The sequence below is a fragment of the Panthera leo genome, chromosome F2, assembly GCF_018350215.1.
Source record: "Panthera leo isolate Ple1 chromosome F2, P.leo_Ple1_pat1.1, whole genome shotgun sequence".
Classification (NCBI taxonomy): domain Eukaryota; kingdom Metazoa; phylum Chordata; class Mammalia; order Carnivora; family Felidae; genus Panthera; species Panthera leo.
In genome coordinates this window covers 37858275-37872175 of record NC_056695.1, presented here as the reverse complement: position 1 = coordinate 37872175, position 13901 = coordinate 37858275, and the positions used below count along the sequence as shown (strand labels likewise).

At 43.9% G+C, this 13901-nt stretch overlaps 1 protein-coding gene and 1 long non-coding RNA gene across 6 annotated transcripts in view; one reads left to right on the top strand and one right to left on the bottom strand.

The window, feature by feature from the left end:
• The window catches only part of LOC122210756, a 34403-nt gene extending 27649 nt beyond the window's left edge, over window positions 1–6754 (bottom strand). The window contains exons 1-2 of one of the 2 annotated variants that reach the window (XR_006198225.1): window positions 6310–6754; window positions 4350–4515 (exon numbers count right to left, since the gene is read on the bottom strand). This is a non-coding gene — a long non-coding RNA (uncharacterized LOC122210756). The remainder of the gene's footprint in view (window positions 1–4349; window positions 4516–6309) is intronic. The other variant, XR_006198224.1, reaches the window with a different exon arrangement.
• Window positions 6755–7005: 251 nt separating this feature from the next.
• Window positions 7006–13901, top strand: part of TMEM64 (transmembrane protein 64) — a 32259-nt gene continuing 25363 nt past the window's right edge. Inside the window, exon 1 of one of the 4 annotated variants that reach the window (XM_042923630.1) lies at window positions 7006–7986. In XM_042923630.1, the coding sequence (XP_042779564.1) occupies window positions 7189–7986 (798 nt within the window). In that variant the 5' untranslated portion in view covers window positions 7006–7188. The remainder of the gene's footprint in view (window positions 7987–13901) is intronic. The other 3 variants (XM_042923631.1, XM_042923628.1, XM_042923629.1) reach the window with 3 other exon arrangements.

Here is a 13901-nt window from a genome sequence, read left to right as displayed (position 1 = left end):
GGAAGTGTTATGCTAAGTGAAATAAGTCATACAGAGAAGGACAGATTCCATATGTTTTCATTCCTATGTGGATCCTGAGAAACTTAGCGGAAGACCATGGGGGAGGGGAAGGAAAAAAAAAACGGTTAGAGAGGGAAGGAGTCAAAACATAAGAGACTCCTAAAAACTGAGAACAAACTGAGGGTTTATGGGGGGTGGGAGGGAGAGATGGGTGGGTGATGGGTATTGAGGAGGGCACCTGTTGGGATGAGCACTGAGTGTTGTATGGAAACCAATTTGACAATAAATTTCATATTAAAAAAAAAAGACTGGTTATATTCATAATTTGCTCATGGAATTAAGAAAACTGTCACTTTCAAGTGTCTAGTTAAATACAAGCCAGGACCAGAATGAAGAACACATGTTAAATGTGGCCAGCTGCCAGGAATCATCTACCTTGCCCTGCCATCCAAACTTCTTGACATCACTTTGCTGCACCCATTACCCATGCTCTGTAATCGAGTTAATGTCCTCTTCTTCACAATTAGACTGTACTTCCCAAAGGCAAGAAATGTCTTTAGTTCATCTTTATATTCTCAAGGCAGGTAGCAAAGTATATATCCCCAATATCCTCTTGTTGAACAAATAAGTCCAATGCACATCATTCAGAAAGAATTAGTTGCTAACACTGAAATAGCCAGGGTCCAGATACACATTTAAATTATATATCTTAAGCAAGACTGAAAAGAGAAGGCACCTGTCTTCTGTGATGTGCTCCAAATGGTGCTCAAAGTATTTGCCTTGCTAGCTGGAGAGCTTAAGCACAGCACTGTTCTGATACTACCATTTGATGCATTACTGACACTTGGATTTCCTTTGACTTCAGGAGGAATCACTGAAGGATGCTTGGCATGTATGTTCATTTGGCACAGAGTTTCGTGAAGAATTCAAGGCTTCTGGAAGTCTATTCCAAAATAAGCCAGATTCGGATGCCTGGGTGGCTCAGTCAGTTAAGCGTCCAACTCTCAGTTTCAGCTCAGGTCATGATCTTACGGTTGATGGGTTCGGGTCCCACGTCGGGCTCTGGGCTGGTGGTGCGGAGCCTGCTTGGGATGCTCTCTCTCCCTCTCACGCTACCCCTCCCCTGCTCATGCTGTCTCTGTCTCTCTCACAATAAATAAACAAACATTTAAAAAACACACAAATAAGCCAGATTCTAATTTCAATCCCAGAACCTTATACTCTTCCCCAAAACATACCAATCCAAGATGTAACTATGAGACACAGAAAGGTAAAGTCATCACAATTGTGCAAAGACTCCTAATTGTGCATGAGAAACATTTTGCATGAAAAACAATAAATCTCAGCAAATTAATTTTAACTATTAATTTCAATACCCACATATCGCAATGCATTTATCATTAAGGATGTACTTAAATTTAAGTGAAGATAATATTGTGAAATATTATGAGACCCATAATTATAAAATAATTTAGTGTTTGCAGAGTAATTTATCACTGAATTAGTTTTTAATAGCATATTACCATTTTGCATTCAAATATGACTAATTAACAATGGACTTCCTCTTCTACCTTCTTTCCTCTCCTCACCGATACTAATAAAATAAGGAATCCAAATGAAAAACACAATGGAAAGTTCATAATAAGGAGGCTGGAAAATTCTACCCACTGTATGACTGACACCTGAAGAGCTGAGAAGATAAATCAGGGGAATTATTTGTGATAAGGGAAATTCATGGAAATCATGCCGTTACCTATCAAAGCGGGGAGAAAAACTATCTGCATCTCTCCAAATAAACCCCCAATGACAGACTCTATTACAATTCTAAATCAGCACTGGCAACTTTGCATTCATTTCTACATCATTCCTTTAAACCTCAGAGACAGCACTGCCTTCCTCCATCTAATCCTTTCCCCAGATCTTAATTCCATCCCTCCCTCATCTTGTTCAGAACCTAGTTTCATCACTTCTTTTGTTTCTCAGACCTTTTCTCTCCCCAGGCTTCTTTATCTCAACTTATAAACACACTACAACATCACCCAATCTATCTTCCTCACCGGCATTACCTTCTAGCTGTCACCCCTTTTTACCTTTTTTCCTTCCTTTCTGTTCAGGATCATCAAAAAAGCTGTTTAAACTCTGTTCTACTCCCCTTTCATTCACTCTCACACCTCTGCAATTTGCCTCTCATTGAAAGTACTTTCCCTAATGCCCCAGTGGCTACTTTTAAAACAGATTATCAAAGGAACACTTATGGGTCCTTCTTTCACATTGAACCCTTTGTAACATTGAGCGCTGCTGACCTTTCCTTCCTTAACATTCTCTCTTCCTTGGGTTTCTGGTATAACAATTTCTTCTTATCTTTAATAATCCCTGAACTTTGAATTTAAAACCTGGTTCCGTCACTCTCTCTGTAGCCTTGGGTGAGTTGTGTGAACTCAGGTGTTAGTTGTACTGAACAAATCAGCCTTTGACCTTTCCAGCTGTCAGTCTGGGTCCCAGTGGGCAACGGAAGCCATACTAAAGAGAATCTAATCAAGGGAGTATTACGAGGATGGTGATGCGACAGGAAACCATTACTAGAGCCAGGATGGAGCTAGAAACTTGATAAAGGAGCTATGGTCATGGAAGAATTCAGTCACTGCCCAAAACACAGTAAAGCTGGTTTGGGAAGAGATAAATGCCCTGACCATCTCCTACTCCTACTAACCTCCAGTCTTCTTCTGGTGCCTTTCATTGGTCAAACCTAACTGGAGACCCAGAGCATAAAGGAGGCTGGGTGATGTACACTCTAGAGCTCAGCCTCCTGAGACACACAGCAAGGTAGAGAAGGGAAGAGAATGAACCCAGATGGAGAACCAACAGGGAACAGCCAGGGCATGAACACACTCCCTACCACTCCCTTATTCACTTAAAGATATTTAATGTTCCGGGGCGCCTGGGTGGCACGGTCGGTTAAGCGTCTGACTTCAGCCAGGTCACGATCTCGCGGTCCGTGAGTTCGAGCCCCGCGTCAGGCTCTGGGCTGATGGCTCGGAGCCTGGAGCCTGTTTCCGATTCTGTGTCTCCCTCTCTCTCTGCCCCTCCCCCGTTCATGCTCTGTCTCTCTCTGTCCCAAAAATAAATAAAAAACGTTGAAAAAAAAATTAAAAAAAAAAAAAAAAGATATTTAATGTTCCAGCAACTATTCTAGGGAATACAGAGGATTGCAAGACAGAAAAGATGGCCACTATCATTATGCTTTCATTCTCCTTGGGGAAGGCAGTAAGCAATAACCATACAAACTTCAGATCATAGATACAAATGAAGAAAAGGACTACCATGACTCTAACGTAGACTCTATCTCTGAGATGACAGAACTTAAATAAGGAAGGAATAATAATCTTTCTAGACACTAGGGGATGAGTGTTTAAACAAGAGAGATTAGCAGGGGAAGAGTACAAACATGCTGAAGTGGAAACCAGTTTGGCTTATCCCAGGGAGAGACAGGAGATCAGTGTGGCTGGAGGGAGAGTGGCAGGGGATGAGGCAGGAGTGGTTGGCAGAGGCTAGATCACAAAGGGCTTGGTAGACCAGGCAAGGAGTTGGTGGGGGGAGGTTCACTAATGCAACAGAAAGGTTTTAGGCTGGAGGTGGGAGGTCAGAGTGTTTGTAAGTTAAGATATACCTACTTTCCATTCGTAAAATATGCTTCCACAATTCTGTGAAAAATAAGTTGTGGCAGGACAAGAATCCTGGTACAGTCTGCATTGCCCTGACTCGAGTTCCCACATTCAGGAGAGCTGGGTGGTGTTTTGTGTAGGGGTGGCACTGTTTGGGTCATGTCACGTGCCTGACACATGAGTAGCCCAACGATAGACTGGTTGGCAGCCCACGATGTGGTTTAGAGATAAGGACTCTTGCAACTAGGCTGTGATCCTCTGAGATGTGGATTAGAGGATAAGAAGATAATTAGTAGTCGGTAGTGTAAGGACAGATCAAAGAGGCAGAGAAAAATGGAGATCCAATGGGAAATAAATGAGAACAGCTTCTCTCTAGAGGTGACTTGGTTCCTAATAACTACTCATATATCCATGTAAACGTTCCTGTTTTCATCCTTTCAGTTAAGGTGGTCACTGGGTCTCTCCTTCTTGCATGCACAACAGTCTAATGAGTGCACTAATGTCCTCAAGATTCATTCATTCTTCTTCTTCACGTTAGTCAGAAGTGACAAAGATCTGCTCTGGTAACAAACCCCTGAAATCTCAGTTGCCTAAAACAACCAGTGTTTACTTCTCACTCACTTTAAATACCCATCATGAGGTGAATGGGACTCTTTTTGCATCATCCTCTCCAAGACCAAGACTTACAGAGCATATACTCTCTGGAACATTGTTGATTGCCATGGAAAAGGGAAAAAGAGTTCCGGAAGGTCTTGCATCAGCAATTAGATGCTAGGCTCACAATTCATGGCAGAATGTGTCACGTGGCTCATCCCAGCTACAAGGAAGCCAGGAAATGCAATCCTACTTGTACCTGAAAGAGAACAGAAAATATTTGATACACTCACCACCATTCACTCGTCTATAACCACGGCTTTAATTGCTGCCTATATACCAATGTTAACATTTCTAGGAGGTGCCCCATTTTCACTCCTTATCCATATTTTCAACTACCTACTGGAATGCCACAATTGGATTATATCATAGACATTTCAAATATCAAGTACCAAGACTGTACCCTTTATCTTTCCCAGAAACTTTCTGTGTTCTTTCTCTTGGTTAGTGGTCCCATTATCAAGCCACTATATCAAATAAGAAACCCTGGTGTTATCTTTGTCTCCTCCCTCTCTTCCAACATCCAAGATGTTTTCCTCTAATTTATTCTCATCCTACTAACTCCATGACCATTAGTTCAGCCCTCCATGGGTTCTTGTCCAGAAAATTCTGTTAGCCTCCTCACTGGTTTTTCCTGCCTTAATAGGTTTTCCTATAAACTGTGATCATTTATTCATTCAACAAGTATTTATAGAGTGCTTACTGATTTTTAGTGCTCAGGTAAGTAAATGGGCCCACCTTGAAATTCAGTCTAAAGACAAAGACAGTGATGCAAACAAAAGTTTCAACACAGTGGACAAATGTGATGATAATTATGTAGCAAATAGTGTAGAAATGGAAAGGAAACATCAAGTTGAGTGCGGTGGTGATGGGAAGGTAGTTTTGGAAGCTTTTAGAGCAGAAGAAAAACTTCAGCTAACTGCTCTACCATGTGAACCACAGCAGTTGGAAAAGGTGAAGGAAGCAGTGAAGGAAGTAGCATGTGTCTGATATCACTGAGGTACGTTTCCTGATTCCGCAAAATCAACGTGGATGGAGAACGCCATGAAGGAGCAGCCAGGAACCTGATCAATAAGGGCCCAAAGCGTCCTGGTCAGTTATCCAGCAGGCAAGTGGTGGAAAGTCATTCATCGAGATAAGAAACTCTAAAGGAAGAGCAGGTCTGTGGGTCTTTTAATTATGGATACTTCACATAGTTGAACACTGATTCCAGGCATAGTGCCAAGCATCTTACTTTATTACAGCTGACCCTGGAAAAATGTGGGGATCTGACCCCTACACAGTCAAAAATCCCTGTGTAAATTCTGACTTCCCCCCCAGATTAACTCCTAATAGCCTACTGTTGACTGCAACCTTAGCAATAATTAGTTGGTTAACACACATTTTGTATATGTAATATATATGTGTACATATATATATTTTTTATAATAAAGCTAGAAAAAAGATGTTATTATGAAAATCATAAGGAAAATACATTTACAGTACTCTACTGTGTTTATTGAAAAAAATCTGAGTATAAGTGGACCCATGCAGTTCAGACCCGTGTTGTTCAAGGGTCAGCTGTATTTTATTTAATCCTCACAACAATTTTACATAGTAAAGTTGTACTATGATCTTCATTTTACAATTTAAAAGCAAACACTGGGATTCAGAGGTTAATGACTTGACTACACACACACTTAGTAAATCTATCTGTTTTGCATCGGAGCCCAAGTTGCTGTCTGTCTGCGAAGCCATGATGAACTCCGCCTGAATGTGTCCACAGACTGGGGCACAAGGGAAGGACGGGCTTGGTGGTCATCAACACATGGCAAACACGGTGGGGTCAAAGTTATGGGCGTGAATGAGAGGGCTCAACCAACTCTAAAAAGGGAGAAGGAACGAAGGAAAGAGGACCTGGGGATCATTAAAGTTAAAGGGCGGAAACCAGCAAAAAAAAAGTTTGAGGAGCCATTGGATAGTGCGAATCCTTAACAAATGTCTTTCTGTGAACCTTTTTGAGAAGTCGCTAGTCCAAGTGCCTGGCATTCCGTAATGGACGTTTGGGGTCAGAAGGGGCATTCCGTCAAGGGTGGGCCTTTCTAATTTCTTCATCCCCTGAAGGACCAAGCGATGACGTGAAACTCGCACGGGGACTTCACTACCTGGGGAGGTAAACAATTAGCAAATTCTCCTCAGAGCACATCAAGAACTCTTCTCCCTCCAGTGTCGCCAAAGGAGCTGTGGATGTGAGCGTCCCAAGAGTCGCTCCGTCAGATCAGAGGTTACTGCAGAAACGCCCAATAAGCAATGGGCAAGGATCCAAGCAGCTTGCGGACTGGGACTGGGTCCGGGGGCAAAGAGCGCGCGCCCGGATACGAGGCACGCGCGCGCCCGCCAGCGGAGGCCGGGAGCGCGCTGGGCCCCCAGCCCGTCACCGCACCCTCGACTTGACGGCCCCCTCCTCCCCTCTCCGGTGCCCGCGTCCCCTCGGATCCTTCTCTCCTCCAAACGGCTCCCCCAGCAGCCCCAGGCCCGGCCGGACCACCCGGCCGCAGACCCCCTCCAACCGGTCCTTGTAGTGGGCTGGACTGTGCGTCACGGGGGGCGGTGCCAGAACGCCGCTCGCGCTAGGCCCCGCCCCCGCGCCGAGGCCCCGCCTCCTCTGGCCGAAAAGGGGCGGGCCCGGCCGGTGCTGGGTCCAGAGTTTTCACACTCTCCGCCGGACCCGTCCCTCCGCCGCTGAGTCCTTACCCTCACCCCGGGCCGTCTCCTGCCCCCTGAGCGGACGCAGGGAGTCGAGGCAGGGCGTGAGGGGCGCCATGAAGGGCCGCCGCCTGACAGGCGCCGCGGCGGGGGGGCTGGCCGGCTGAGGGCCCGCGCCGGCCGAGGCATGTGGAGCCCCGGCGGGAGCCTGCTCCAGGCACTCCCCCGGCTCCTGCAGCACGCCGCCCTCCTGGGCCGCGCCGAGCTGCCAGCCCGCTGGGCCACGCCGCGGGCGGCGGGCGGGGACGACGCGGCGGATCACCTCCCTCGCGGGGGCGGGGCGAGCGCGGCAGCGGCGGCGGCGGCTGCCTCCGGCGCCCTGCTCGGCGCCTATCTGGAGCGCCACGGTCCGCCTGCGGCCTCGGAGCTGCCGGCGCCGGGCGGGGCCTTGGCGGGCGGCCCCGGGAGCGGCAGCGGCGGCGGCGTGGTGGTCGGCGTGGCGGAGGTGAGAAACTGGCGCTGCTGCTGCCTCGGCAGCACCTGTTGGTGCCGGAGCCTCGTGCTGGTGTGCGTGCTGGCCGCGCTGTGCTTCGCTTCCCTGGCCCTGGTCCGCCGCTACCTGCAGCACCTCCTGCTCTGGGTGGAAAGCCTCGACTCGCTGCTGGGGGTCTTGCTCTTCGTCGTGGGCTTCATCGTGGTGTCGTTCCCCTGCGGCTGGGGCTACATCGTGCTCAACGTGGCCGCGGGCTACCTGTACGGCTTCGTGCTGGGCATGGGACTTATGGTGGTGGGCGTCCTCATCGGCACCTTCATCGCCCATGTGGTCTGCAAGCGGCTCCTCACCTCCTGGGTGGCCACCAGGATCCAGAGCAGCGAGAAGCTGAGCGCCGTTATTCGCGTGGTGGAGGGAGGAAGCGGCCTGAAAGTAGTGGCGCTGGCCAGACTGACCCCCATACCTTTTGGGCTTCAGAATGCAGTGTTCTCGGTAAGTGGTATCCCGCTGCCCCCATCCGTTTCCAGGGCTGTTTTCCAGCGGTCTTGTGACGGCCCTGGGAGGGCGCTCCATCAGACAAATGCCAACAGAGAAGTGACATTGACAAACAGGAGTTCCGATCACTTTGCGTCGCGCGCTGAGGAATCTTACGCAAATAAAACCGATTTTAAGTCGGGGCCTCAAAGGGACATCTGGTAGAGAAAGAACTACTCCTTTTTGGCGTATAAGTTTGATTAAAAACGAAGAGTCCTTTTAACTTTAAGGAGAAATGAATGAAAATGTCCATGGTATACATTTGCCATCGTATTTCTGTAGCAGCTTTGGCAACAGTCAGGGAGTGACGGCTTCACATTCCTAGCTTTCCCTCTTGCCTGCATAAATGCATCCCGGGTTTTGACTCAAGTTTTTAAGGACACGGGGGCTAAAGGAAGTGTTTGGGTAAACAGTGGAGGGCGTAGCTTCAGACTCCATATTACAGAGTTTCCTAAAATTTGTAGTAGGCCTTTTCTCCATAAAGTATAGTTTGCTTTGGTACAATGCAAAGGGAGAAATCCTCCAGTTCATTTTTCTTTGGAGGAACTTCATTTTGAAATCACTAGGTAGAGGATAAAACAAAATAGGACGTATGACCTTTTACCTAGTGAGCATATATTTTTCTTTATACACACCTACCTTTTTGTTTTGTTTTGTTTTTTTGTCCGATACTCGTATGTTCTGCTTATCCAATTTAGCTTTCTCTAGCTCAGTGCAACTGAGGAATAGGAATACTCCTAGGGAGGAGATCATCCGACTGGAAGAAAGGAAGCCAGTCTTTACAAACTTCATGACTTTGGAATGAATGATTAACTCTCTCTTCCCTTGCTTTCCTCTTTTCTAAAGTGAAGGGGTTGAACTAGATTACTGAGTTCCCCAAATTCAATGATTCAAAACTACAAAGAGTTCATACAGAGATTTCTAGGAACTCAGCCCTTCAGCTTGACTTAAATAAAACTGTATGGAAGTTAAGAGATACAGCATTCAAAACCATAGGGATAGATGTATTTTATATTCTGTTAGTGATTCTGATACATTGTATTGCTTCAAAAACAAATTCTCTCGAAACTTTCTCATTTTGCTTTGTATTAAGAATAATTCCAACCACCCATTCCTAAAAGATAAAAATTGGTATTTTTAGGAGTGTGGTATCCTTTTAAAGCCCAAATGACTTCTGATTCATTTTTGTGAATAATTTTTTATCACCACCAATCGCTCTTAAAGCAATATATAACTTTAACAAGCTGTAACCATCAGGTTAAGCAACATGAATAAACTCGCAGTTTATCTTAAGAAAAAAAAAAGAATAATTCTAACCAACCTACCCCATTTTTGTGATGAAATTAAGAATTTTTTTTTCTTTTCTTTTTTTAAACATCTTTTGCAAATCTCATGTTCATTCTGACCAACATCAGCAATGGTTGTAGAATGAAGCTCATGGAGGCATGGAGATAGCTAAGGGGTTTTCTATGAAGAGAAAGTTTGGCGTTTATGGTGGTTTGATATGTTTTTTGACTTAAATTTTTCCCTTTTACAACAATCTGTAGTATGAAGTATAAACATGGAACTTTGACCTTATGTTGGATAATAATAGATCAAGTGTCCTAAGACTTTGGAAGAGGGTTGGGACTAAGGAACCCGAATACTTTCCTTCTAACGTTTGCTTTGTTCTCCAGTATGGCTTGCATCCTTGTGTGTTTTCTTGTTCACCTACTATGTGCTTACTATCCTAAGCTCTTCACAAATATTATTTGTAATCTTTAAAACAGCCCTGGAGAATGTGCTTATGCATATAGTGTAGACTCTTGTTTAATAGTTTGGAGCACAGGACTGGTGCTCTAGAGGCCTGTCGTCTGCATACAGTCTGGTGACCTTGGTCAAGTTGCTTATCCACTCTGTGGTCAGTTCCTTATTTGAAAAATGGGGGAAGTAGTGGTACCTACTTCATAGGATTATTGAGACCGTTACATAAGGTAAATACATGCAGTAGAGCCTGGCTTAACAAACACATGTTGGTTTTTGTCACCATTACGATTTGATTACCCGAGGGCACCTAAGTACTAAATAAATGGTAAAGTAAAACTCTGCACTATGGTTTGATGATAGGGTCTCAACCCATGGCTCTATTTCTGCATCGCATATTTAGTACGTAGTGTAGTCCTGGTTATATAATGAGGATTCATTATATATTTATTAATTAAAGGTAGGACAGTTTTTTTTTTATAATGTCTTTTTAAATCTGTGAATAAAAAGTTATAGTTTGTGCTTGGAAATAATTGAACGTAATTATGTAGTTGAAACCACACTTGACAAGGGGCAAGTCTCAAGTTGGTGCTGTGGGTTCAAGAGAAAAGAAGGAAAAAAAGAAAAATATTCTCTTGAAATAGATATTATTGGCACAGTTTTACTGGGGAAGAGACAGAGGCTCAGCCCTCCAGTGACTTGTTCAGGGTCACTCACCTACCAGGTGGGGAGCTGAGGTTGGGAACCAAGATGGGCTGATAAGGTGCGTTATACTGTAAAATTCTTACTTCTAGCCCTAAGCAGGGTGGGTTGTAGAGCCAGTGGATATAGTCTGTTACTTTCTCTTTGGTCATTTCTGTTATTCTTAACTATCTGCTTTAGTAGTTCTTTCAACCAAAAAGCTTACTGAATTCACCCAGGGTATGTGGATGAAAAGAAAGCTTAGGTTAGACTGATTTTTGCTATAGTTTGACTTTCTCTTCTGCTTTGTATAACATTCTACTTCCACCCTCTGTATCCCCATAAACCTCTGACTGCCCACAGCTGCCTGCTTCCCAGGCATATTTCTCTTTTCTTTTTCCCTTCCTGTCTTTTTAAAGATCTTCCTCCCCCCTCTTTCTCCTCTATTCCACTTAAAACTCATTTTCTTAATGTCCATGATTAAAGAAATTTATCTGAGCTTACTTTAAGTGAGATATAGTGATCATGAGAGGCATAGGCTTTGCAAATAGTCCTTGATTAGCCCATGATGAGTTCTGAAGGTTAAATAAGCTAGTGCAGTGAAGGTGGTCTTTGCCTGACACATAGTCAATTCTCAGTCTTTGTTAGCAATTATTATTATTAGTGGTGGAGGTAAGTGGTATTTACATTTTAAAGGCAGAAGTTGATTGTAATGGTTAACATATAGAACAAAAGGGGTTTTCCCTTGCTTTGTGTCTGTTATTAACCATATTTCTTTGCTCTTCCCGTCTGTGCTAAAAAGGGATATGCAAGCTGACCCCCCACTTTTGAAACTGTTGAAATAGGAAAAAAGTACATAACACTCTATAGTATCAATTCTTAGATCATAAGAAATATAATTTCCCAAGTACATATCCCAAGTACATACAAAAATGTAGCTATTGTTTTTGCTGGGAAATAGTTAAAGCTCCTCCCTCCCCATTTTTAATGTTGTATCTGTAGTTATTACTGCCTATTAAGAGAGATCTATAGACTTATAGTTTATGTGTGCTTCTAACTACTGTTCTTTATGGACACACCTCTAGGGTGAGCATTTCTTTCTTTCTTTCTTTCTTTCTTTCTTTCTTTCTTTCTTTCGAGAGAGCACAAGTGTGGGGGAGTAATAGAGAATCCCAAGCAAGCTCCATGCTGTCTGTGCAGAGCCCCATGCAAGACTTGAACTCTGGAGCCGAACCATGAGATCTTGACCTGAGCCAACATCAAGAAATAGCCGCTTAACTGACTGAGCCACTCAGGCACCCCTAGGATGAGCATTTCTTACAGCTTCTGTCGGGACAGGCTACATTGTGCGGTAGTGAAAACCCCTCCATCTCAGTAGGTTCAGAATTAAAGGTTTGCTTACCTGTTGACAGATCCAGATTCAGCTCGGTTTGGGGAAGGGGCAGGGAATCTTTGCTTTATGTCACTTTTACCCTGGGATCCAGGCTGACAGAGCCACCCTCTTTCACTTGGTTACTGGGACACAGTGGATTGCCTACTGGGTTTTAAAGCTTTCATCTGGATATAATCCCACTTTTCACTGCCTGAACAAGTTACGTGGCCAGCGCTGATTTCAAAAGAGTGATGCGTGTGCCAGGAAGGAGATAAAACTGGGGTGTTTGGGTAGCAGTCTTCATGACTCTGTCACTTGATTACCTCCTCTCTCCCCCACAACTAATCTTGGCTAAACCCTGTGGATTCTGCCTCCTGAACACTTCGGTTTGGCCCACTGCCATCAGTCTGGTTCAGGCGTCTAAGCCTCCTACCTGGTTCCCTTGCCTTTGGGCTAAGGATTTCCAGTTTCTTCTCTCTCCAGAAAAATCTGATTTTGTTACTCCCCTGCAGGAAACTCTCAAGTGGGTTTTCTTTTCCCCTCAGGATAAATTCCAAACCCTCACAGCATACATACCTCTGCAGCCTGTCTCCTGCCATTCCTTGGTTACTAAGTGCCTTTTGATGTGTTAACTTCTTGAATCCCAAGCATTCTAAGAGGTACACATGATATTTCAGATTCAAACAGCAAGTCTTGCCTGTAGCTTTGCAACTTCCAAGTTTTCCTTTTTATCAGTTGCTGGAAAACACACTAGTTCTTAATAGAGAAGGACGGTTGGTGGAGATGTAGAAGGAGCTGGAATCCTAAAAGAGTAAAGCCGTCTAGGAGAAACTTGTCTGTAAAGTTGAAAACTGAAAACATTCACAAGAAGAACATCCCATCCTATATTTAATGAGCATTAGAATGGTCTTGTAAGTTCTGTTCTAAGATGCCCCCTTGGAGACATCTGGACTTTTCTACAGTTTGCAGTTACCTTCTGTGAAATGTCAATTTTAATCCCCAAAATATTATGTGATAATTGGTTGTTATGAGTAACAGAATTCATAATGATACTTGCAGCTGCCAGAAGGGAGATCCTAAAAGTCATTCTCTTTTTTTACTTTGGTCATAGAAAAACTTAAAAAGTCAAAGGTGTGGTAGGTTCCTTTTCTTACATAGTTCCCCATGGGAAATTTTGTTTCCATCATCATTTAATTTTTGAAACCTAAAATAAAAACATGAAGCAAAGCGTGAAAGATTCTCTTATTCATATGTTATATACCACTTTGCAGTTTGCAGAACAAATTAACATACATGATCCTCCTTAATCATTACAGCAGTCCTTTGAGGGGCTATCCTTGCCTAAAAGGTGGAGTGATATAGAGGACAGATATCACACCCTTGAAATCAGACTTGGTCCTGACATTCAGTGTGACGTCTTGAGATACTTATAGTTACTCTTTTGAGCCATACTTTCTGTTGTAAAGTGTGTTTAATAATACTTGTTACGTGATGTGACTAAATATATACTTTGCTCATTATTTACCATTTCCTTCTCGCTATCCTCTGCATTCCAAAAGGAGGGCATTGAAACTCAGAGTTTTTTTTCTTTTGTAATTTAACAGAAATATTTGTATTGCACTTACTAACTGCCAGGCACTGTTCTCACAGGCACATAGTGACTTGTTTGATGCTCATATCAACCCTAAACCTCATCTTACCACTAAGGCAACTGAGATACAAAGTGGCAAAGTAACCCAAGAGCATACAGTTCGTAAATGGTAGTCATGAACTTACCCAGTATTCCATTGTTGTTCCAAGAAGAGCTGAATTTCTCAGAGATTTCTTGGTTCTAGTTTCAGAGCACTTGCCCTATAGCGCATCACATAAATATTATGGAGGACTTCCCACGTGTCAGGCTCTGGGCACAGTCCTACATAGTTGAATTAGACATCATCCCAGGACTCTACAACAGGGGTCAGCAAACTGGTCCCTGACTAGGTCCACTGTCTGATATTATATGGTATACAAACCAAAAATGTTTTTTTCATCTTCTTAAAGTTTATTTATTTGGAGAGAGAGAGAGACAGAGAGAGAG